The 23,809-nt window shown below is 41.0% G+C and overlaps 1 protein-coding gene across 1 annotated transcript; it reads right to left on the bottom strand.

Annotated features, from left to right (window-relative positions):
- Positions 1 to 2,525: 2,525 nt before the first annotated feature.
- Positions 2,526 to 22,048, bottom strand: LOC124294215 (ichor). Its single transcript, XM_046738874.1, has 2 exons — positions 19,393 to 22,048; positions 2,526 to 2,536 (listed from the first exon to the last, which is right to left on the bottom strand). Exon 1 carries the CDS (start codon positions 21,999 to 22,001, stop codon positions 20,667 to 20,669), a length of 1,335 nt encoding a protein of 444 aa, XP_046594830.1. The 5' UTR covers positions 22,002 to 22,048; the 3' UTR covers positions 2,526 to 2,536; positions 19,393 to 20,666.
- Positions 22,049 to 23,809: the final 1,761 nt, after the last annotated feature.

The following is a 23,809-nucleotide window of genomic DNA, read 5'->3' as shown; positions in this document are numbered from 1 at the left end:
CAAAAATTAAAAGTTATATTAGAATATTACATGTTTGAATTTTGTAATATTGCTTTAGAACTTCATACAAAAATAAAAAGATATTCTTGCACACTGATCGGAAGTTTTACGGTACGATAGATGATATTGCCAGAAATTATCAAAATATCTTTACTCCTTATCCACATGTGATTATAATTATAATTATGGCCCAAAATGCTAATATATGAAGTAACAGAAATTACGCAAATGTTGTGAAGTGGATTTGAAATTTTACGTAACATTTGTACAGGTGAATGATTGTAGGATTTGAAACGAAGCATTTGACCTCGTTCGTCGAAATTGTTTGCTGCAAATGACTGGCGTGTAATATTTGTGAAGTTGTCCAAAGAAACAATCTTTCTCGCGAATACGATGAGCAATAAGTAGGAATTAAAATTCAAACCGACTACGAGTAGTTTCGATTCAGGTCGATCAATATTCTCGATTCGTGTCACGCTTCAGCTGCACACGTATTTATTCGGACTATACATATATATTCGTTTGCGTTGCTAATACTCAATTGATAATACTTATCGACGACAGGATTACCGACTGTTGGTAACTCCAATGATCTATAGTGCTGTTGCGCGAGGGTTTCGTTTCACGGGATCTCAGGTGTGTAAGCTTTAGTATTGATGGCAGCACTAGTCATTTCTTGCTTCGTTAGATTCTTTAAATTCGAATATGTCCAAATGTGGGTGAATTAAACACTCGCACAATACAACACACAGTTGTAAATGTTGTGAAAAATTTAGACTCACTTAAACATCATTTACTAGCACATTACATTTCACTAAACGGGAATTTCAAAGACGTTTGAGATGGAATTTGTCAACCATATGGTCGTTTCACAAAATGTCCCGATTGAACATCGCACTATTTTATAGATCATCTATTATTATGATCCAGAACACTACTCAGGTATAAATTATCACGTATGTTTCATTCGATCGTCTTCCAGTTGATTTGTGGAATAAATCGCATTATTCTATTGCCATCAAGCAATAGAACGTGGCTCTGTATTTAAGTGCAATTGTGTGACCGCATTGTATATACGAAACCACGTGTCGCGTCGGGGAATAAGAAAATTCACCAGTTAATTATATGTAAATTAATGAGGTGTGTCAAGAAGCGAAACGAGTGATTCGAACAATGGTAATCATGCAAAATGTTTCGTAATAATAAACAAGTGCCGAAATTGTTTAACAGACGCTGGTGACGGTTCAACAAAAATAAATAAAATTTTTAAAAAACATTGCGTACAACCCCGATAAATTTCTAACGCAATTTGTAGGCATTTATAAATATTATACATAAATATTCACACGTACACACGGAGCTCAGAATTCACATGCGGTGAATTTGTATAAATTTATGTATAAATAATAATGCAGACGTTAACGGCGACTGAAACAAACGCGAAGCGAGCTCATCGCAAAATTAATTACCCGTATGATAATTAACAGACAAGTTCGATTTCTCTCGGCATAAAAAAAAAGTGAGAAACTGCAGACGTTCAAACATGTATTCGGAGAGTTTGACGATCCCTGCAGCTTAAGCCCGGTCGTACAAACATTGATACATGTTTCTCAATCTGTACACACGCATCAAACGACATCTGTATAATCCATACAAATTATGAAGCGATGAATTTTAAGAATCAAAAACAAGGCTTGTGTATGTTCGTAATGCTTAAAGGCAAAAAATAATATACCTCTCGTATGCTTTGTACACAGAATTGTATCAATTTTTTCTTCAACAAGGTTAGTGATCCAAAAATCAATTCCTTTTTTCAATTTCGTTGCAAAATCATTGCAGATTGAGTATTCCTTGAATTAAGATATTCGCAACCATTGCAGCTAAGAATATAAGATCTTGATAAACACTCAATGTGCGACGGTGATAAGATTAAGACAAAGTATCGAATTTTGATCCATTACAACCTCATTAAGGAGGTACCTGGGTCGATTTCGACGTTGAAGTATACATCTCCAAATAACAATGTCTACGTATCTCAAAAGCGAAAAGCGGCTTAACAGTGCCATTCCATACACAAATCTGAACAAGAACATTCCAATTGGAGATATAGATATACTCCAACGTCGAAATCAACAAGTGCATACCCTTGAAATTGAAGCACAAGAATAGTATTATATTTTCATTCATAATTCGTTGTGAGTTTATAAACGAATTAACCGCGTATACGATCCCAATGCAGATGAATGTTACATCCGTCCGGCGCAATGTTTCGGAAGTGATCACGAGTGAGAATAATTATTTCTCAACGTGAACAAGTGCGAGGACTGCCGTTTGAGCCTTGCAGCGAGTCAAGATCAAGGCGTCGCAGGGTCTTTGGCTTCGTCTGTGGATATGATAATGTCGCGTGTGCACGTGGAGAGTGTGTGTGGCCTACTAAGGCACCCGGAATATCTACGTGACAGGGCTGCCGAGCACGCGGTAACCTTCGGGTTTAACAAATTCAACGAATTGAGCGAAAGAACCTTTCTTTCGATCTCTCGCCCCGCCTCTCCTCTCCTCTCTTCTCCGCCACTCGTTCCCTTCCTTCTTCACTCCCACCTCCCAGCTATTTCCTTCCTTATTTCTTCGACTGCACCGCGTCTTGGCGAGCGGGCGGCTAAGGAATCGCTAGATCGTCTTCGAATGAAAGTAGTTCATAGACAAGGACGTTCCGGCTACCGTCATTCGTCGACTTACGTGTGCAGCCTGTATCGCCGCAAACATGCGCCGCTATGAACCTCGCACTGCAGGGACTGCCTTCGCGATCGGTACGCGTATATCTTCTTCGGAAGTTAACAATTCGAATATCGTCCGAATGATTTACAGAATCGAACCTTTTGTTTCCCTGCTATTTCCCTACCTTGCCTTTACTTCGCCGGATCTGGTCAAACCACACGTGAAAGACTACTTCATTCGTTATTCACGATACTCGCGGATGATTAAAGCGAGTAGAAAGCAGTTAAAATTTCGACCGTTGACCGGCGCCAGGGCTTGAATTTATATCGACGCTGCAATTAAAACCGAGCGCCAAGATCTCTGGGAATTCTTACAGAGACCCAACGCGATTGAATCGAATTACCAGGGCATGAACTAATCAATTGAGAGAGCGACGCCGCGGCCGGAGTTTATGTGAATGAACCGCAAAGGCGGCTGCTGGCTGATCGGGGTGCCGATCATGATAACATAAGTATTATTCATGGGTATAAATTCGTTCAGATAACATGTAAAATATTTCATCACGCAATCATTTATAGAAAAAATTAAATTCAACCTCATTTTCGTCTATGTAATCAAATAGATGACGATGGAAATGGGAGATTCCTAATACATCATTGAGAAATAGTATATAATACTTTGCAGCAGGTAGGCAAAAATAACGACTCTGAATGAGTGCGAATATCATACGTACTCAGAATCGTCATTAACCATGAGTTGCACATGATATTTTTTACAACAGACATGTAAAATTAAGCGATTTTGACCTCCTACTGAAAATCAACAAAAGACGCAATTTCAACGATCGACGCACGCTTTGGGAAATAGCGAACGATCTCGCTACTATTGGTCAAATATTTTTAAACTAGTGAACAAAAACAGTTTTGGAGAAATGGTTCGCCATTTTCCAACGCGTACGTAATTTATTGAGAAATAGCGTCGATTGTTCATTTTCAGCAGCCGGCCAAACTTGACTATTTTTACGTTTGAGTTGTGGAAAAAGAATTGTTACGTACGCGAGATGTTATACACTTGATGGACTTGACCGGACACGGCAGTTTTGTCGAAAAAACAAATGCTGTCAAGTAAAATCTAGTCCGATCAAACAAAACATTTCTTCCGCCACCCGCAAAAGAGAATTCGTTAGGTTCGAACAATCTTTTTCCCGACTCAGGAACAGTAGATTCCGAATCCTTTCTCTCAGTAAGACTTTGTTATTGAATTATACTTACTCTGGTAGAACAACCACATCAGTCTTGACCCCGGATCATCACATAGCCTATATGTTTCAGTAAACACCGGATTATCTCGTCTCGATGCCGTAAAAACAGATGTAAACGAACAGCAGATTCATCCGTACAAACGACGACGAAAACCGAACACTTGACTCGGATAAAATTATTTCCACACAACGTCAAAGATCGCGTTCTTTTTCCCAATATTATTATCTCAACTCCCTTCTCGACAATTTGTTCAAATATTGCAAAAATCCGATCACTAAATGCTCCACTCTGTCGAACTCCTTGTGACTGGTAACAAACCGTGGCGCCATCTGCGGTGATATTACCGTGCTACTTTATTTTGCTCCGTACGTAATTAACTACCCCTCGTTACTGTCAGTATTTCGTGTTCTCAACTACAGCCTCCCTGTTATCGTAAAAATCTGCTAAAATTCACCTCGCAATTTTCGTCAGATTGCTAAATCTTCCCGGCAAAATCGTCTCGCTGCAAGATCTGGCCGCGAAGAGGTTGAACGAAACGAAAACAGGTAACGTACGATTCCGTTTCTCGATTATCTTGCCGGTTGGCCTGGCCGCGAGTTCTCTCGTCGCATCGCTAAGGGAGGCTAGAGTTCGCGGCTGCTGCAACGCCGCGGCGTGTGCGGAGCTCCAACACTTACCCGAAGGCGAACGACGCCGGCTACGCCGAGTGTGTAGTGTTAACGGCCTTGCTCTATGTGGGTCATGAAACAAGGTCCCACTACCGCGAGACCCAGGCGATGTACTCGAGTCGCGGCGTCGTCGTCCTCATCCTCCGCGCCGCGTTGCGCCTGCATCGATGTATTATTGCATGCCGTATGTCAGGTGAATACGTATGTGGACGGCCTGTGTTCGCACTCTAGGACTCCGCACGGTCGCCTTGTTTTCATCCGGGCTTACGGTGTAAGCTGGATTTCGTAACGCAGTCGTGGCAGGCTAATTTTTGTGAGTTTTCAAGAATTTTCAGGGGTTTACAGACTTTGGGAATTTATAAATCGATATTCGTTGGTGAGGGTGTGTTTTGTTAGACAGTAAAGTGGATCGAGCTTTATTAATGGATGTGTTTTTGCTTCGTTGGAATTAGTTTATAGGGGGTATATCGTTGTTTACGATAACGTTAGTCGTTTCGCCCGGTGACATGGTTTGCACACGTTTTGTCAACAATGGCTCCAATGATTTATTTCAAATTTGACAATAGTATTTTCGGATGGTTGATCCTCTTTGCCACGATATCCAACTATTTTCAATTTTCATACTGTTTGGTGATTACGTGAGGAAATGAATAGTCGTAAATTTTTTACGAAAAATCGAATTTCAAATTCAAGTTGCCGTCGTTCTATTGAAAAATAAAAGAATACCATATTTCGTATCGTAGCAAAGAAGATAAATTATCCAAGAATACTAGGTTTCTGTTATATATGGGGACCTCATAAATATTTCAACAAGAAAAACGATTCACTTTATTACCAATAGCAAGACTTTCTATTAATTGGTTCCATCAAAAATACGTAAATAAATCTCGGTCTGCATATTTTTGAACAAAGTCAACCTCGATAGAATCGAATAATTGCACTATTATTTCGGTGTGTATTTTGATATAAGCGAGTTTTGTAGAAGTTTAGCCTCTGTTGTCGTAACTCCCTGTCAAAAATGATCTTTGCAGATTCGATCTGCTAATATTTATTCAATTACCCGAACCCATACGATTCGGATGTATTTTTTTACGGATCGAATATTTTCTCATTTCATAATCACAGTCTTTAGAAAAAATACTGTACCAGATTCAAGCTTTTTTGGAACATTATAGCCACGAGTGACGTAGGCTGGTTCATTTATATTTATAAAAACGTAAACACCGAATGTCAAAATGCTTCTTACGTCAAGAGCATCAAGTTATCTAGTTCACATTTTGTTCATGTAATTGGGGAATATTATATCAAATAAAATACTCTGTTTTCGAAATAGACAATAATTTCATCTTGTAGGTTCGGTGACAGAAATTTGAAGAAAAAACCTGTTTAACAATCATAATATATTACAAATACATTCGTAATATGTATAGTTTTTTTAATTATACGAACATGTCAAATACCAAGTCAAGTTCCTATGCAAACTGTTGTTCCGAAGCAGTCATCAGAGTTTGCTAACGGAATGTATGAGTTCAACATTTCTAACACAAGAAGTATTGCAAGATTTGGTAATCGCGATTCTATAAATATACATGGTCCGGTATCTTTTAGGCGTTGCTATTTCAAATCGGTTCGAAATCAGTACAACATTTCCGTTGAAGAATTTGAAAAACTGGGTCAAAAGCAGCCGATTTGAATCTGAGACCTGCGAGTATGGGTTTATATGTATATCAGTATCCGGGATCCTTGAAAGAATAACTAAACCTCAGCCGTGAGAGTGATGCCTATAGAATTTTTTCTCAACACATCTCAGTTGGCCATAAATGAGAATTTGCAGACATCGTTGCACGTCTGAAGTGAATAACATTCATCCGATTAGCCGATCGTTCGAAAAATTATTTTTTTCGACGATTTCTCACTCTCGTCCAATCAGAAGGATTAGGGATATGCAAGTAAATTAAAAACAGGAATAAGGAGTCCTCGGAAGTAGCAACCCCGTTATTTATACCTCATTTCGTTTTTGCGGATGAGTTCAACCGATGCTACCTCGCAATCTGTTGGATACTCGAAGATCGTTTCACTTCAGCACTCGATTTACGATTAGTGCTGAAAGTCACGACTGTCTCTACGGGTACAATTTCCACTCTGTGCTTATCAGCCATTGGCTGTATCTGCCGGTTATCTTGTAGTCCCAGGACGAGAGATCGCTAATTTTGCGATCTGCACGCTTCCGTCCGCATGCAGAATTAATTGTTCGTCCGCTTGTGATGGTAGAAAAGGACAGACTGTTTACTCGCGCGTGCGAATGTGTCTGATGCGAACTGGTATTATATTCATCTTCTTCTTTCTTAACTTTGTACGGGAGTTGAAAAATTATACTTACCTACGGTCTACACCTGACAAATCGATGCAGGCTTCTGGGGTTTTTCACAACCGTGTATCTTGCAATTTTTCAAAAGATCTAAAAGATTCGTTCGATTTTATTCCACCAAGATCCTTTTTTATTTGCAATTTTTCCTCGTATCGATAGATGTTAAATTTTTCAAAATTTCACTAATATTACATATTTTTATTCAAAAAAACAGCCACATTAATTATTGAAAAAACAAAAACTATTTCAGTGAATTCGTGAAAAATTATTTTCCTATAAAAATATAAGCCATCATGCATGTAGAGATGCAAAGTAAAGTCGAATGGTTTCATAGATTTTTCAGTGAGTTTAAATTTATGTAAACTGTAAATCGATATCTAAGCTTGTGTTTAAAATTCAGTATTTTTTCTTCGCGTATTCTCGGGAAAATCTTGCCGGCTTATAAAAATATATAAATTTCATACGTTAATTCGGAACGTTTTACTATCTCGTAATATAATGACCGAAAATGTATTGAATTTCGACTGGTCGAGTGGTGAAAACCGTTCTCCCTATCATCTCGATGCAGAATGCGCCGAGCGCTTGCATGTTTAAATTAAATAGCCGGTAGGTATCACAAAATGTCACGAAATGACCCCGTTATTAAATGCCACGAGTTGAAACGCCGGATCCCGCACAATCAGCCATCCGACAAAGTAGGTAGACACGCGTATATTTACCAATATCAGGTACAACCATTAGAGGAATGGATATTCCCAATTATAGATATAATGTTGCTGAAATTGATGCGGAAAGTGCACGACTTGCATTCCTAATGCATTTGGAGTGTTTTCCAAATTTTAACTTTCACTCCGATGTATGAACAGCAGTTTGTATACCGAATTACCAAATAATTGTACAGTCGCTGCACCTGACTTGGTAATCCATCGGTGTAATGAGCGCAAAATTTTCAACCTATGAGAAGCCAAAATGGCATGCGCAAATCTGAAAACACTTCCTTACATCCTTCGAGCTTTACGTGTGACTAAAATATCGGTGGGTGTGAACTGATTAATGTTCTTTTCAGCGTCGTCGTTCTCGAGCAGAAAGAATTTTGCTGAAAACCTTATGTAGCCAGATATTTCGAACGGTAACATTAAGCTTTGGAAATTGCTTGTATACAACAAACGAGAATAACGTCTTTTGGCTCACCGTACGTTTTGACAAATGACCGTAGAATTATCCAAAAGAAGTTCATGTGTCACGCAGCGTCTACAAAAATTTGCCGCAACTTGGTTGGTTACAACTTATATGATACTCACCTTACGGTATATTCGGAAAAAAATTTTTTCTTTTTTAATTAAAAAATTCAATTTAACGACCCATTTTACAGGAAATTTTCTCTTGGAAACACAACATTTTCTTGTAAATACGAAAATTAATGAAATAATTCTTTGAAAATCGCAAAACAATTTCATTGTCTAAAATATACTTATAGATTCGAAATCTTGATTTCAATCCAGTCAATTTAGATTCGACTAAATCGCTTGATACACTTCACTAAATCCATTCGGTGGATAAACATTCGTCTTTACGAAATCATAAGAGCTACTAATTGATTAGCGCTGTCAAAAAATATGTTACATCGTAAATCTACAAATTTTTTTTTCCGAAGTGGCAAAAGACATTCTGTAACGCGTTAAAAATCCTTTCTCGCAAGAGAAGTAAAATGAGCAGTTATTAGGAGGGGCTCCAGGCTTTTGTCCAGTATAATCAGCAAAACCAAATCATTCGTGATCTAATACCATTGAATCAGCCTGCGAATACACAATGGCATATTTTTTTGTCATTGATTGATGCGGCACATAATTCATGTAGCATAAATTACAATCAAACGATAATTTTTTCGGTTAGAACAATTAAACAATCCATTCAATTCTCACAAAATGATTTTACCGTGTAGATCTGATTTCGCAATCGCAACAGAATATATGGGATTGCAGTGCCAAACCTTTTATTACTAACTTATATTACTAAATCATTTCTTTTTCTGCACGATATAAAGTCAACCAAACTTCTTTGTCGTGTTAAAATAATGTTTAGTCGGACGTATATTAACTCTGAAATTTCGTTTTTAAGACCAAATTTTCTTAATTACGGACAAGCTTTTTTTGTCGAGTGTACCTTACAGACACAGAAACATTTGCTTCGCGTGTAAAATAAGGCGCATTATATCCGTACATAGCGACTGATTTGCATTCGACGAGGTATTAGAATTTGAGTCCAGGCTTAGACGCGTACAATGGTAATTAAAATTTTCCCATAGAATAGATCATCTGATAACCGACCTGACGCCGTCGTATCGCGCAGCGAATTCTTAACTGTCGTAGGTATAACGTATGAATAAAGTTTAGGGGTAAATGAGGGAAGGAGACATAATCGTACACACCGTAAAGTTGTGCACGGATATGTGCAACGTGACCGAGCGCGCTTTCGCAAATTGATATTGTACGCACTTTCATACAGTTATATGTATATATATTTATTGGGAATTTACAATTTCCAAACTCGCGTTCCGCATTTACACACCTCCGGGATCATGAGTTCCGCATTCGCAAATTTCGATTGTCCTAAATTTGAATATACCCACACATGCAGGTGTAGATATAAATCATGCACAGTTCGAAAGATTGCGTCGTGTACTCTAATTATTTCACGGTGGGAACTTTGCCACGGGAATTACGAAGAGCTTCATTTTCTCGTCTTCGTTATATTCATGCATGGCGACTACAGCCCGTTGTTTTTTTCTTTTTCACAGTTTATCATCACCGTGTTGATTCTTACATCGCCGCGAACACGTTCACTTGTTATATTAATCATTTTCACCCACTCGAGGGTGTATTCGTACGCGTTCTATATTTATTCCTCCCGCGCTGAGCATCAACTCTTACAACACTGAATTTATAAGCCTGTGCGAACACTGAACCGTTCCACTCGCATGACCAGAAACCGATCTAGAAATCTTTTCAGTCAATACTGCAAATCATGCATTTTCGAAATTGTTAATGGATCCTTGCAAAATCGATTTTAATTTACTATTAATTCCAACGCGTTGTTGATTTAATTAAATAAAATAACGCGATATTCCATAACTGTATACTTTTGCTGTACAAAATTTCTGACAAACTTGTCAAGTAATTTAAGACACCCGTTTCTAATTCATTCTCCACCTTTGATCGTGTTGTATAATATTTTGGATACATGTACATTTTTTTTCAAGATCGTTGTTATTTATTCCGCTCGGTTATCGTCAACGCCACAGTATTTTGTATTTGTGGTATACTAGCTTCTGCAAGAGAATCATTTTCTAAATTTGTCATTGCATATTCTGTCCTCGTATTAAACAAGCGATCATTTTGCCAACCGCAATTACATCATATTATACGAACACAGAATTTGTCACAACGATTTCTGAGGAAGACCGTCATTTTACTCGATATTTCTGACACCCGAAGAATGTATAAATACGCCTATTATAGAAATTATAATATATATGTATATATCATCAGTTCCAATTAACCAAAAAAAATAAAAATAAATACTCGCTCGCAGCGCCAGCTCATTTCCTGTGAAAACGCGACGAAACCTACAGATCCCGTCGATTCTTGTTGAGAAGAGACGCAAAGATGTTCGCAGTTGCATCTCGGCTCGAGGTGTGAAGCCAATTGGTCGCATAATTACGTATGTAAATTAACCCATTCGTTAGAAGCCGCGCGCGTGAATCCGACACCAGGGACGAAATGTGGAAAAACAGTGTAACCGTTATAACAGGATGTAACGTCGCCGTGGATCCGTGAAGGAAAATAATTTCGATTTCTCATCGGAAATTTGAATGCAGAGAAACTTGGTCGTTTAATTTCGCAGCGTATGTGCTCACATATTGTTATTATTATTGTTGTTGTTGTTGTTGTTGTTGTTATTGTTGTTGTTGTTGTTGTTGTTGTTGTTGTTGTTATTGATACTATCAGTATTCATGCTCGACGTACCGATCGCGACTACGCGGCTAAACGCATCATTACGCGCGTCATTACAGTAACGGCTATACGAACGAATCCTAAATTTAGGTGTTCAAATTTAGTTCCGAGTGCACACCGGTAAAGGAAAATTTTCTAAATTCACGGCAGTACCGGTAGATTGTGGAAAATAAGCACAAAGGCTAAATGAGAGTCGGTGCTTGTAACTTGTACACCTGCACTTAGGGCATTCTATGCGGTATCGATCAAGATCGAAAATCGAGATCTTGGATTTGCTCAAGAAGTTCTTTGCATCGAAGTACCGAGCGAAAAACGGAGCATCAGTTTTTTTTCTAAATTTGCCTAACCACCCCCATTAGAGATATGATTTAATACGGTATTATCGAAACGCCCATTTGTAAAAATTTTACAAATTTTTCTAAACATTTAGTCTAATGTGACAAAACTCTTGAGCGCTTTTCAAAACCGGAGTTGTCGTTACAGTAAAATATCGATCACGTTCAAAAATAATTAAAGACTTTTTTTTAAAAAATAATACACATTTTATATTACAATGTATTCGTTAGTTTCCAATTCCCGTAATCTATGTTTATTTTGCCAAGCCACTTTATCAGATACTTTTTTTTTCTTTATTTTGATATCAAAAAATCTTTCCAATCTTTACTTATATATCGTTTCATATTGTTTTTAAATATTTCACATGTTCTGCTGAGACGCAAAAAAAAAAATCTATTTTTTTTCACTATGTTTTACTATATTTTTCTGAGCTTTTACCAGATTTTAAAGAACGGATGCTCCAGGAATACACGACAAATTAAATTATATCTCGGATAGAGGTAGCTCAAACGAATTGTTTTTTTTTTTTTTATTCGAATAGATAAAAAAATATGTATACGAGATATTACGCGGTCATTTATTTCCTGTTTTCAAATGCAAAAAAAAAAAAAATATAGCTTTTCACGACGAATTGAAAACAACAGACTCACGGTTTCGTGCATACTAACAATAAGATATATCTAGCTATATACATGTAGCAAAAATATTGAAATTCAATTGCCCGTAACATTTACAATTGTTACTATCAACGAAAAAAAACAAAACGCTATAATTATTTTAATCGTACCAAAATTCGAAATTAAAATTCAAGATAAAGGCTAATTCTCGTTTTTATCGATAATTCGTCGAATGTCCAATGTACTCGTATAAATATACAGTACGGACAAGCCCTATACGGTCAGGAATTCCTCTTCCGACTTGGACCAGCCAATTAATGTCCCGTATCACGTGTATCGCCTTGAGTTACCATCGCGCGTCCGTAAGTCCGAGTGCCATTGAACAAGGTGGACGTATGTGTGCTTCCGTATGCACGCGTCTCCTTCCATAAGTATCCGTGCGTGTGTGTGTGTGTGTGTGTATGCGTGCGAGTGCGTGGGTAGAAAAAAAAAAAAAAAAAAGTAAAATTTGGAACAGTAGCTGCACGATTTAATCAAGCGTTTAAAATCCGCGACGAGATTCGTCGTGCGATATAATATCAAGAAGTCGAAAAGGCGAGTTCCGTTGCCTCGGCGGAGTCGATCGTTGTTCGATCCTCTGAATCGCGACGTAAAAAAGTGTGTCACAAATTTCGTGCTGGCCTGGTTCCTGCATAATCTTCCGACCATGAGGGCGGCAGGGGGGGAGGAGGGGGGGGGGGGGGGGGGGGCGGGGGGGCGGCGGAGGCTACCGGCCACCGACTCGCGCGCTAAAAATTGTGTATGTACAGTTTCGAGTGGTTGCGACGTCTGGCGTATAAACGAGCGAGCTTTCGGGCTTCCTTCTTAGTGCTCTCTCGGCGCTCCACTCGACTCACGGCAGCATGCCGGGTCGTCTCGTATTCGTCCTATGTACCTAACGCACCCACCGACGAGCGACGACGATAAGAGACGGACGGACATGCGTGCGTTCGCCTGCGCGTGCACGACTCTCCGTCCCTTGCAGACGCGCGTATGCGTGCGCACGGGGCTCGATGTGCGCGTGAACGAACACGGAACCAATCCTCGTCGAGCAGGCAGGCAGGCAGCCTGGAGATCCTGAACTGCACCGAGTAAGTGTGCCGCCTAAGTGGAACAGCGCTGCGCTGCCTGGCACGAAACTTGCCCGCACTGTAGGTACTCCGCTCCACGTCGTTCGGTGCGCTTCGTCGCACGGTGAAAGACTTTCTTTAACACTCTATACTCCGTATGTTGTACCTATGAAACACTGGCGCGTCTTAATACTTACGCCGAATGGCCATGTCGATTTTACACACACGCGCGCGGGCTCGCTTCGTTCTCCTCCATCTGCGGCTGCACTTGTGCCCAAGTGATCTTGAAAATATTTCACATGCTGGAATATACGGTCGCGGATTCGTTTGTTCAAGGATTATTATTCCTCTTTGTACAAATTATACAGGATTGACTCCTTCCGATGTCGATGTTTAGACGGAGCTTCCGAATCGCATTCTACACTACTGCACACTGGCAAATTTTTTTAAATTTTAATGCTAACGCTTGATCAAAATTTTTTCATGATAATTCAGATCAATTATTTCAGAGTAGAATATGATACGATGAAGAGATGACTCGATTTCGCATTTGCCACTTCGATCATTACCGGAACTCTTTTCGACCACGTTTCATGGACGCACGTTTCGGACACGTGTGAAAAGCTCGACTTACATACGCGCCTGCACGCGTCGACTTCGCAGCTTCAGACTGCGAAAAGATATTTATATGGTGTCATAGTTATTTCCCTGAAAAATTTCCTTACGTTTTGAATGGTTGGAGAAATTTTAATACAAATTTAAGATCGACTTTATTTGGACATTTGCAAAATCATTGCTTATTATATATTTCTACCTATCTACGATCTTTCGCAAGAAAAACCTTCGCCCATAATTTTCTCTAGATTTTATACGTATATGAAATGCTACAAACTATCCATTTTTTTTTTTTTTTATCACGTTCCAATTACTTCACACAAATTAGTAATCCGTTTTTTTCCTACACTTATGGGAGCTGCAGAATTGTTTTTACTACCGACGAGTGTAATTTTAATGGAAACTCGAAAGGTTTTGCACAACTGCGGAGTAAAAATAAATGTAACAATATCGAACCAGCTTGTGAAAATATAAGGGAAATAGAACCGTGATTTGCAATGATAGTCTATAAAGTCTAGGTGTTGGATAAAATTTGATGCATCTAAAATTTTACGAGCCGTATACGCACCTACATATATACATTATATACATATACCGAGTCTCATCTCGCGTCGAATCTTTTGGCAAGAAGCACGCCTTTCTCCATTTATTTTACCTCTCTCTCGTCTATTTTTCGTATTTTATTTACTTTTTTATTAAACGTATTTTTATGTATTCCTCCGTCTATTAACCTGCAGAAAAGAGAAGTCGACGCTTCCTAATCGTTAGAGGATCGTGTCACGCGACGTCGATGCTTATCATGGACGAAAACGTTGGAAGAGTATTAAAAAAAAAAAATACGGCCAAACAAATAAATAAATTCAGTATAAAAAAGAAATTTAAATATAAACAAGTGTCCGATCGGTACGAAATACTTTTACTTATACTCCTAAAACGGAGGCGATTCATGCATATAAATTCAATCTTCCGTTGCAGTATTCTTCCGTTTCCTGTTTCACCGGTATAACCATCAGCAGCGTAATGAAGAGTATTGTACAAATTTCTTTTTCGGGTTGACGATGAGGAAAAGAGAGAGAGAAATAGAGAGAGAGAGAAAGAGAGAGAGAGAGAGAGAGAGAAAAGAATTCTTTCACCGTGGACACCGGAGCCTCGCGATAGACTCGAGAAGGTATCTCGACGGCGGTCCTAGCAGGTCCAAAAATGTAGGTCACAAGGCAGAGGCAAGGCAGCATCGACTATATACCTAGTCGCTACACGTAGGTCGAGCAAGTCCCGAGATGTTTAGCCTCTAACTGTTAAACTCGAAACACACGCAGGCTGCTCCGAAAGAGAGTCCCATGCAGAGCCGCGGGTTGGTACACCTAACCAACGGACATCTTGGTCCAGCGGTGACGAAGACCCGAAGGACGCAAATCCGTTGCGTTACGAACTCTTGTAGCGAATATGGATGATCGGCAGACGGGCGAAACAGTCGGTGAATTTTGGATATTGACAGATCGACGAGTGGTCGAGTTCTTTAATACGCTTCGGGTATTTCGTACTCAGAACTATGCGTATCCAGCTCCGTTGGCATATTTTTTTGTCTTTTTTTTATTTCAATCAATTAATCATAAGATGAGATTTTGTGGTCTCCGCGGGATATCAAAAACTACTTGACTGAGTTACTTCACGTTTTGGGACAATATTCTAAGATAATTCGTCTTATTTGGCACAATATCGTTTTGTTGGTACACATTTTTTTTTTTTCCCCCGATCATATAAAAACGTCGTAAATTTTTTTTACGTCAAATCGAATTTCAATTTTAAACGGTCGCTCTTAATTTTAAGTACACAAATCGGTTTTAACCGCTTTCGAGATATCGTGGGTACAGAAAAACTCGTCACCTCGTGAAATAGTTGACGTTAGTATCAACGGCTATTCTACTTATCAATTGATTCTAATAAAAAAGATATGCAACTGAAGCCCGATCTGCATATTTTCGAATACCTGCAAGAAAAACTCCGATCGAATTGAATGATTGGTTATCGATTCCCGAAATTCAGCCACGTTTTCAGATGTCATTTCGTTTACAATGCATGTTGCGTAGATTTCAGCTTCTTTTCAACGATCCACTGCCGGCCGAGTCGAAGGAGAGCGTCGGGATGACGATGGTGCGGTTCTTCTCGTACGACGCGAGTTACATACCGTGTTGAGCGGTATTTTTTATCCGGAGTGTATTATATGCACGCGTGTAATTGCCAGAGAGAGAGAGAGAGAGAGAGAGAGGGAATTACACTGCAGTCGACCGACAAACCTGCACACCGCCGACAGTTTGTAATTGCGGGGTTACTGTGTGAAATGTTGCGACTGGAGGAGTTTCGGATATAATACTGTTCCAGTCGTGTTGCATGATTATTTTCTGGAAGACTACATTTTTCACACTCGCGAACTATACACGCGTATGACGCATCTGCAAATAACGCTTCCAGCTTTCTGAAACCGAAAATAAGGGATCACCGTCTTTCGACACTTTCATCTCGAAATAATCTTCGTTTATAGCCTGCAGATTCTTTCACAAAAATCTATTTTTTTTTTTTTTAATATTATAGTAACGAAGAATGATCCTCTAACATGAACGGAAAAAATTCATCTCTCACGAACAAAGAATTAGTTCCACTTCCGAAGAGTTGTACAGACTGGACGGTAAAAGTCGAAGGGTATGGGTAGAAAACTAGAATTGCTGGTTGATAAAAGTACCAGAATATCGAATTTTTATGGATAAGAAAATTTTATTCGTAGAATTTAAAAATGTGGAAAATACAAGCACGGAAAATTGAAAATACAGAAACATAAATTATAGAATGGTCAAAACGTGGAACAGAAAAATCGTGAATCTGTACACGATTCTATATTATCGAGAGAACACCCGACGATTTTATAGTTTGGCATTTTCTAATCTTTTACTTTGCCATACTTCGGCTTTCAAGATTTTTAAATTCTATAAATCGAGTTTTCGCTTCTTTAAAAATTCGATATCATGGTCTTTCGATTTTTCCATCTTTCTATATTTTTACCCTCACCCTATTTTCGGTGACGTATTGCAAGTCTCTTATTACCAATTGCACCGTGAGATCTAGAATAAACCCATGTACTCGTATACCAGCCTGTGAGTAAGGCGACGAAAAATAACCATATTTAGCCGAACAAGAAAAATCAATGCGAACGTGAATATGTGTCAGAAACGATGGATATGGATCAAGGATCACGTATTTATTGCACATCCTGTACAAAAATTGAAATGTACAGGAATATCAATGTATATTCGTTGAATGAGAGCGAGAAAGAGAAGAAAAAAAAAACTCAACAGACATTTTGTTTTAAAGACTATATAATAGGTGTGACGTTTTGAATTGAGTAAAACAGTGAAAACGCTATCAACAACAGAATTAAGAAAATAATAATAATAATCATTATTATTATTAAAAAATCACTTAGACATCTAGATCCTATAAATTAATCGTATAAGGTGTATACACGCTATTTTAGGTATGTGTGTTATTACTATTAACGTCATTAATATTGTTATTATTATAATTGAAACACAATGCTGCGTTTCATTTATTTTCTAGCAAAAACAAGAGTCAAAATAAAAAACGAGACAAAATTAAACAATCATCCAAAAGCATAGAGAATGATTCCGTGGGTCATATATTATTTACGTACGCTTGCACGTTATAAAATCATATGCTACGTATAGTTTTGGATATTACAATAATAACCTATCATTTATTCAATTTATTCGTTTACTTGTTTCTCTCGTAAATATTAAATAATTTCGTTAACAATCTATAACAATTTTGCGTAGCCAGCTACGCTAGGTACCGAGTAATAGTCGCAATATACTGAAAATATATTTTTCATCCTTTGACCATTGCGCGTGAAATGGTCGAAGAATCGAAAATACAAGAACAGCTTCCAAAACGAAAGCAATTCCCGTTTTACATGTATTTCATTTTCTCTGCAGGAAAATGAAACATTTTTCTTGCGAAAAACCAAAATTTGGAACTGAGATCTGCGGGCAGCTTGGGAAAAATTTGCCCTAATTGAATAGCTTATCGTACAAACTACATATTCTTGCGCTATATTTATTTTCTCCGTCTGAAACTCGACGTTTTATTTCCGTTAAAATGGTTCTTTTTTCACGTGAAGAAAAAAATTGCTTGTTTTATTTATTCATCGGCTCATGCGCGAGTATAATACCGCAGAATAAAGGATCACAAAAAAAAAAAAACAACCGTTACGGTTATACGATGCGCCCTTGGACAGAACAGCGAGGAACATGAAAAACAACCTTACAGAATAGTACAAACACGAACAAAAACGAAAACGAAAATAAAAATAAAAAACGAAGGAATTAATGTTAATATTATTAATAATAATAATAATAATAATAATAATAATAATAGTAATAATATCTACAAACAACACTAAGCTTGCATAAATAACATGAATTAAACCAATAATGTAGTTGTATATATAATACAGGAAAATGTAGAAAAGGGGGAATAAATAAGAAGGAATATACGTGTGAAGAGACAGAGTAGCGGAAGAAAAAGAAAGAAAGAGAAAACGAAATAGAGAAAGAGAGGAAAATATTGAAATAAGAAACGGACAGTTGTTTTTTGTTTTCGTTTTTTTTTTATGTTTTTTTTTGTTTTTTTTTTTTTTTTGTTTTATGAAATAACAATTTTAATTCGTAAATTTATATAAATAGTTATGGATATCTAATTTTATTGTACAAATTGCAATCACCGACCACACGCACATTATACCTATACTGCAGTAAAGCAAATGTGAAATATTCACATACGTTTTCGACGAGTTGCTGTGGATATTTGAAGTACGATGCAACTCGATAAGAGAGAAAATCAACGAGAAAAAAAAGAAGTAAAAAAAAAAAAGAAAGAAAGTAGGGAAGAAAAAAAATACGCTGACATAAGAATGAATGTACACAGATATAATTAGTCGCTATACATATATACGTATATGTATACGTATATAATAATACAAGCAGAGATAAATTGGTGAAAAATAGTCTATTATAAATCGATACTAGAATAAATTATTATTCCCACGGGCGTTTTGAAGCGTGCCCCCCCCCCTCAAAAAAAAAAAGAAAAAAAAAAGAACGAAAAATGAATTCGAATGAGTAAAGGCCTCTGCCTTATGTGCAGCAGTATCTATGTTACACGAAGAAGTTTCACAATATTCTGACAAACGTTCTCGGTTGAACGTCATTATTGTGTAGCAATGTTTTCCCTCAAAGATTTCATTCACAAATGATGTATTTGTTTTTTCGTTTATTTATTTATTCAATCGTCTTTAATTGTTACCTTAAAAAAACCCGTATGTTGGCCCTAACGAAACGATATGGTTAACTTATATTCTATACTCGGATGGGGGAAAAAAAGAAAACCAAACGGTATTGGGGGAAATGTAATAATTTAGGGGAAACGACCACTATATAACTTGATTCGTAAATTACAAGCTTATATCCTTCAAGCTATTAGAGTTTCTTAAATACTACAACATTCTTCTAATCAAAACCGGACGATTATTTTGGGTATTTTACAACAACGGAGGAAAAACAATAGAAAAAAAAACAACAATTAAGAAAAGTAGTGAAATAAATAATGAAGGAGAGAATACGGCATTCATAGACGTACAGTATTAGACAGTAGAGGGTATAGTATAATATAAAAGGAATATAAATAACGGAGCGATTAATAGAACATAATACAGGATAAAATAATGTTAAATATTCGCATTTGTATGCATATATACATGTCATTGTGTATGTATATATATATATATATATATATATATGTGTATATATATGTAAGTGTCTATCTATGTAGTATATCTATACGCGTAGGTGATTATTATTTACACTCACGCATATACATATCTACGTATACGTATATCGACGATAATCGATTTTATTTACATGGAGCAGTAATTCTCTGCACAAAAATAATACATACATATATACATATATATACATGTATATATATATATATATGTATTTGTATATATGTATGTATATACGTATATCACTATATAACATTTAACCAGATCACGTGTGTATAATAAATATAAATTGTTTCGGCACGATACATATTACATGGTGAACTATTGTGCTATTCTTGCATTACATTATCACGGACTGCATGATATTTTTTACTCCATTGCTTTTTTTCATTCACCCCCCCCCCCCCCCCCCCCTTTTTTATCATCGTTCACTGCTTATGCCGACCGGAAATCTAGCCACAAGGCTTCATACCTTGTCAAGAGGCTGTGTGCGCGTGTGTGTGTGTAGATTTATAAGAGATAACGGTGCGATATGCTCAGCTCTGTGTTCATAGATCTCACTTACCCACCGGCGATCCGTCGGATCAGCGATCATAAATTTTTGCTACACATACGATAATTGACTTTCACGTCGTCCGCACGATCATACAGATCTCAAATATATTTCTCGTATTCCCCCCCTCCCCCCTCCCCCCCCACACATCTCGGGCTAGTCGTAGGTACACGATGAGACAAAACGGCAAACGCGCCGATTCTTTCTCGACCCTTCTCCTTCGGGACTCCATTACTCGAGGGATCGCAGATAGCGTATCACGCGTCGACGGATCGTTCGCGACCGACTTCGTACCGCACTCGTTGTTACCGTTGCGCCGCAATTTCTACTGGTAAATGTTCCCTCAGACGTAAGCGAACGTCGACGCATGCCGCCACTGACGCTGATCAACGCTGTAAGAAACGAGGCGACGTCTTCGTCGAGGCACGAAGCGTCCTTCCGCCTTGGTCGAACACCGCTCGAGCTTTTAATGCCAGCCAGACAGCCAGCCAGTCAGTCAGTCAGTCGTATCTCTGTCATTCCACTGTGTGATCCACTATCGCCATCGCTTTCCATTTTCCTAATCCCGTCCGATCCTCTTGTGTATCTGCTGGTGCTTTATCAGGTGTGCCTTCTGCCTGAACGCCTTGCCGCATACTTCGCACCTGAACGGTTTCTCCCCGGTATGCGTTCTCAGGTGCACCTTTATGTTGCTCTTGTTGAGAAATCCCCTGTTGCATATCGAGCACCTGTGAACGGGCTTCTCCTTGCCGCCTATCAGTCCCGACTCGGTACCGTAAGGCAGTCCCGTGGTGGTCGAGGGGTTCTTTTTCGAAGCGTTCTGTCCCCCCGTTGGTTGTCTACTCCGCTTTCTGGACATCGCCGGGGTGGTGAAGGACGGATGAAGGGGATGGTCGGGACTGCAGGAGGTCGAAACGCGTCCCGGCGGACTGACCGGAGGATAGGGACTCGTCGAGGAGGGTGTCTCGCCGCAGGAGGCGTTCTGGATGCTGTTGTTGGGCGCCTGCAGTCGGGCGTAAAGAAGCGGCGTGCCGTTCTGGAGCAGGTTGTTCATGGTCGACGCCGCGTGTTGCTGACCCTGACTCGAGTTGGCGTTGGCGTTTCCCGCGTTCGCGTTACCGTACATCTGAGAGAAGGGACTCGGCGACGAGTTGTTGTTCTGCTGTTGCTGTTGCTGATGTTGCTGCTGCTGTTGCTGTTGTTGCTGCTGCTGCTGTTGCTGCTGCTGCTGCTGCTGCTGCTGCTGTTGCTGCTGTTGGGTCTTCGGCGAGCACTCGACGGACATCCAGTCCTGCAGTTCGAACCACTGTTCGTCCCGCGAGGCGTTCGGATCGTTCTCGGATCCGGGTCCGTTTCCGCCCCCAGGTACGGTGGTATCGGCTATCGCCGAGCTGATGATGGCCGCGATGTCCTCGATGTCGTAGTCCTCCTGTTGCGTCGACTGCGGCACCTGCTTCTGGCTGCCCTGGGGACACGGAGTGCTCGAGGAGACGACCTGCGTGTCGTAGAACTCCTGATTCGACGAGGGGGTCGGCGACGAGGACGGGATCCCCTCGGGCCGCTGACTCGCTATCGCGTGAAAGTGCCGACCCGGGATGCCGTTTATGCTGAGGTGCCCGGTGTACCCGGTGAACGGCGGTAGCGGCCTCAGCTCGGCCAGTGACTGGGAAGGGACTCCGACCGAGTTGCCGAGGAAGTAGCTGTCCAGAGCATCCTGGAAACCGGCCGCCGTTTGCTTCACGTCCGCCGAGTCGAGGAAGTCCGTGCCCGTCTCGCCCCACGGCGAAAGGAGGATGCTGTCGACGCCGACGACCTCCGCCGGCGAGCCACCCACCACTATGTTGTTCCCCTGTACCGCGTGGTGCGACTGCTCGACTCCCGAGTTCGGGCCCATAAGGTGCGGCGGGGCCCCCTGGGGCCCGCCCTGCTGGGTCTCGTACTTCATGCCGACGATGAGATCGGAAGCCGACGGCGGCGAATCGTCGCAGCGCGTCGTCGTGGACTGGAGTATCCGGCGCAGGTCTTCCTTGGACAGAGCGCCCGGCTGCAGTCCGGACCTCGGTCTGTTCGAGTGGCGGTTCTGGGAGGTCGATATGACGTTGTAGGGCGAGGTGGCGGCGAGGTTTTCGTCGGGGTCGTCCAAGACGTCGCAGCAATACTCGACCTTGACCCCGGACGAGCAGTTGGTCCGCTCGTTCGAGAGGCCCTGATTGTACTCGGACTTTACGGAGTTCGGGGTGGCGACGGCTTCGGCGTTCGTCGAGGAGGTCGAGACGCGGGAGGTCGAGAGCAGCGTGCTCAAGAGCGAGGTGTTGAAGTCGCGGACCGAGCTGCAGGGCCCGTCGGCGGAGCCGCGGGGGCCTGGCGCTGAGTCTGGGGCCTCCTCGGACTTTATCCTGACGTTGAGGGAGGACAGGATACCGTGCAGCGAGTCGGGGGAGGTCGCCTCGGCGACGCTGCTCCCCGGGAAGTCCTGGACCCCGGTCGACGCCAGGAGCGAGCAGAGGATGTTGCTTTGGGTCACCGATATCCCGTCTCGCGGCGGCGGCGGCGACGCCGTTTGCTGGTGCTGCTGCACGCTGTCCGACGCCGTTGACGCCGTGGCGAGGAGGGCCGACAGCACGTTGCTCTGACCTGAGGAGACGTGTTGGTAGCCCGAGGAGACTACCGATCCTGCATTTGCCTCCCGCTGCTCCAAGTTCGCGTGCTGCTGTTGCTGTGGCTGTGGCTGTGGCTGTTGCTGGTGCTGCTGCTGGTGCTGTTGATGCTGCCGCAGGCAGCTCGGCCCGACGTCGAGGGCCGATATCTGCACGCTCCGCGTGGTGCCGCAGCTCGAAACCACTATCCCCGGGTGGTGACTGCACGCCGTCGAGCCCGACGACGAGTACGGGCTGGGTGTCGGCGAACTCGGGGTCGTCGTCGCCGCTGGACTCCCGTAGTTGCCGATCGAGGCCGCTGACGACGTCGACCTGGGCCCCTCGTCGACGCGGGCGGGGCCTGGGGGAAAGAAGGGACCAGGGCTCCACCAGGGATCCACTCTACTGCCGGGGGTGCTGCAGCCTCCAACGGCCCCGCGAGGACCTGGAACAGTAAATGGAACATCGAAACACGTTAGCCGGGGGCAAGGAATCCGTCAGGCGAGTCCATACTGGCCCGTCATCGATGCCTCGACTCGGTCAGCTTGCGAGAGCCAGTTGTAAACTCATACCGCGAATACTCTTTATTCAAAGAATCAAATTGGGGATAGCCGACTTGTTGTCACAGCTTGGTTACTGTACTGTCACTTCGTCTCGATAACTGGAAAGAACCCCGAACGGTTCTTGGATACCAAACGAAACAGTATTAAATGAAATGGAGTGGAAGTGACGAGGTGCTTCGATGAAAATGAGTAACTCGGTGAGCGGTTGGCAGTACCGGAAATGTTCATGGCATCGATTTAAATTTATTTACTGTCAAATCTTGACGCATTTCTTTTTCCGTGGGTAATACGTAATTTTGCGAGCGTCACGCACGCAGGTGCCACCCTTCTCGACAAAAGAACCTTCACGAAAAGACGGAACAGTTCCAACCACCTTTTCGATAACAGGTCTTTAACGAGCGTCTATTTTCGGTGGCAATCGAGGAGAACCGACGTATGGTTAGTGACGCTGATCTCGAGGATGCTATATTTCTTAAATTCCTATCCATCTCTAATTTCGACCA

Source organism: Neodiprion lecontei, chromosome 4, assembly GCF_021901455.1.
Source record: "Neodiprion lecontei isolate iyNeoLeco1 chromosome 4, iyNeoLeco1.1, whole genome shotgun sequence".
NCBI classification, from domain to species: domain Eukaryota; kingdom Metazoa; phylum Arthropoda; class Insecta; order Hymenoptera; family Diprionidae; genus Neodiprion; species Neodiprion lecontei.
The sequence above is the reverse complement of the archived record's forward strand: the minus strand, read 5'-3'. Positions and strand labels throughout refer to the sequence as shown.

Bases quoted from the DNA above. Each gene is read 5' to 3' on its own strand.
- LOC124294215 (XM_046738874.1), bottom strand. From the start codon at position 22,001: ATGGGCCCGAACTCGGGAGTCGAGCAGTCGCACCACGCGGTACAGGGG.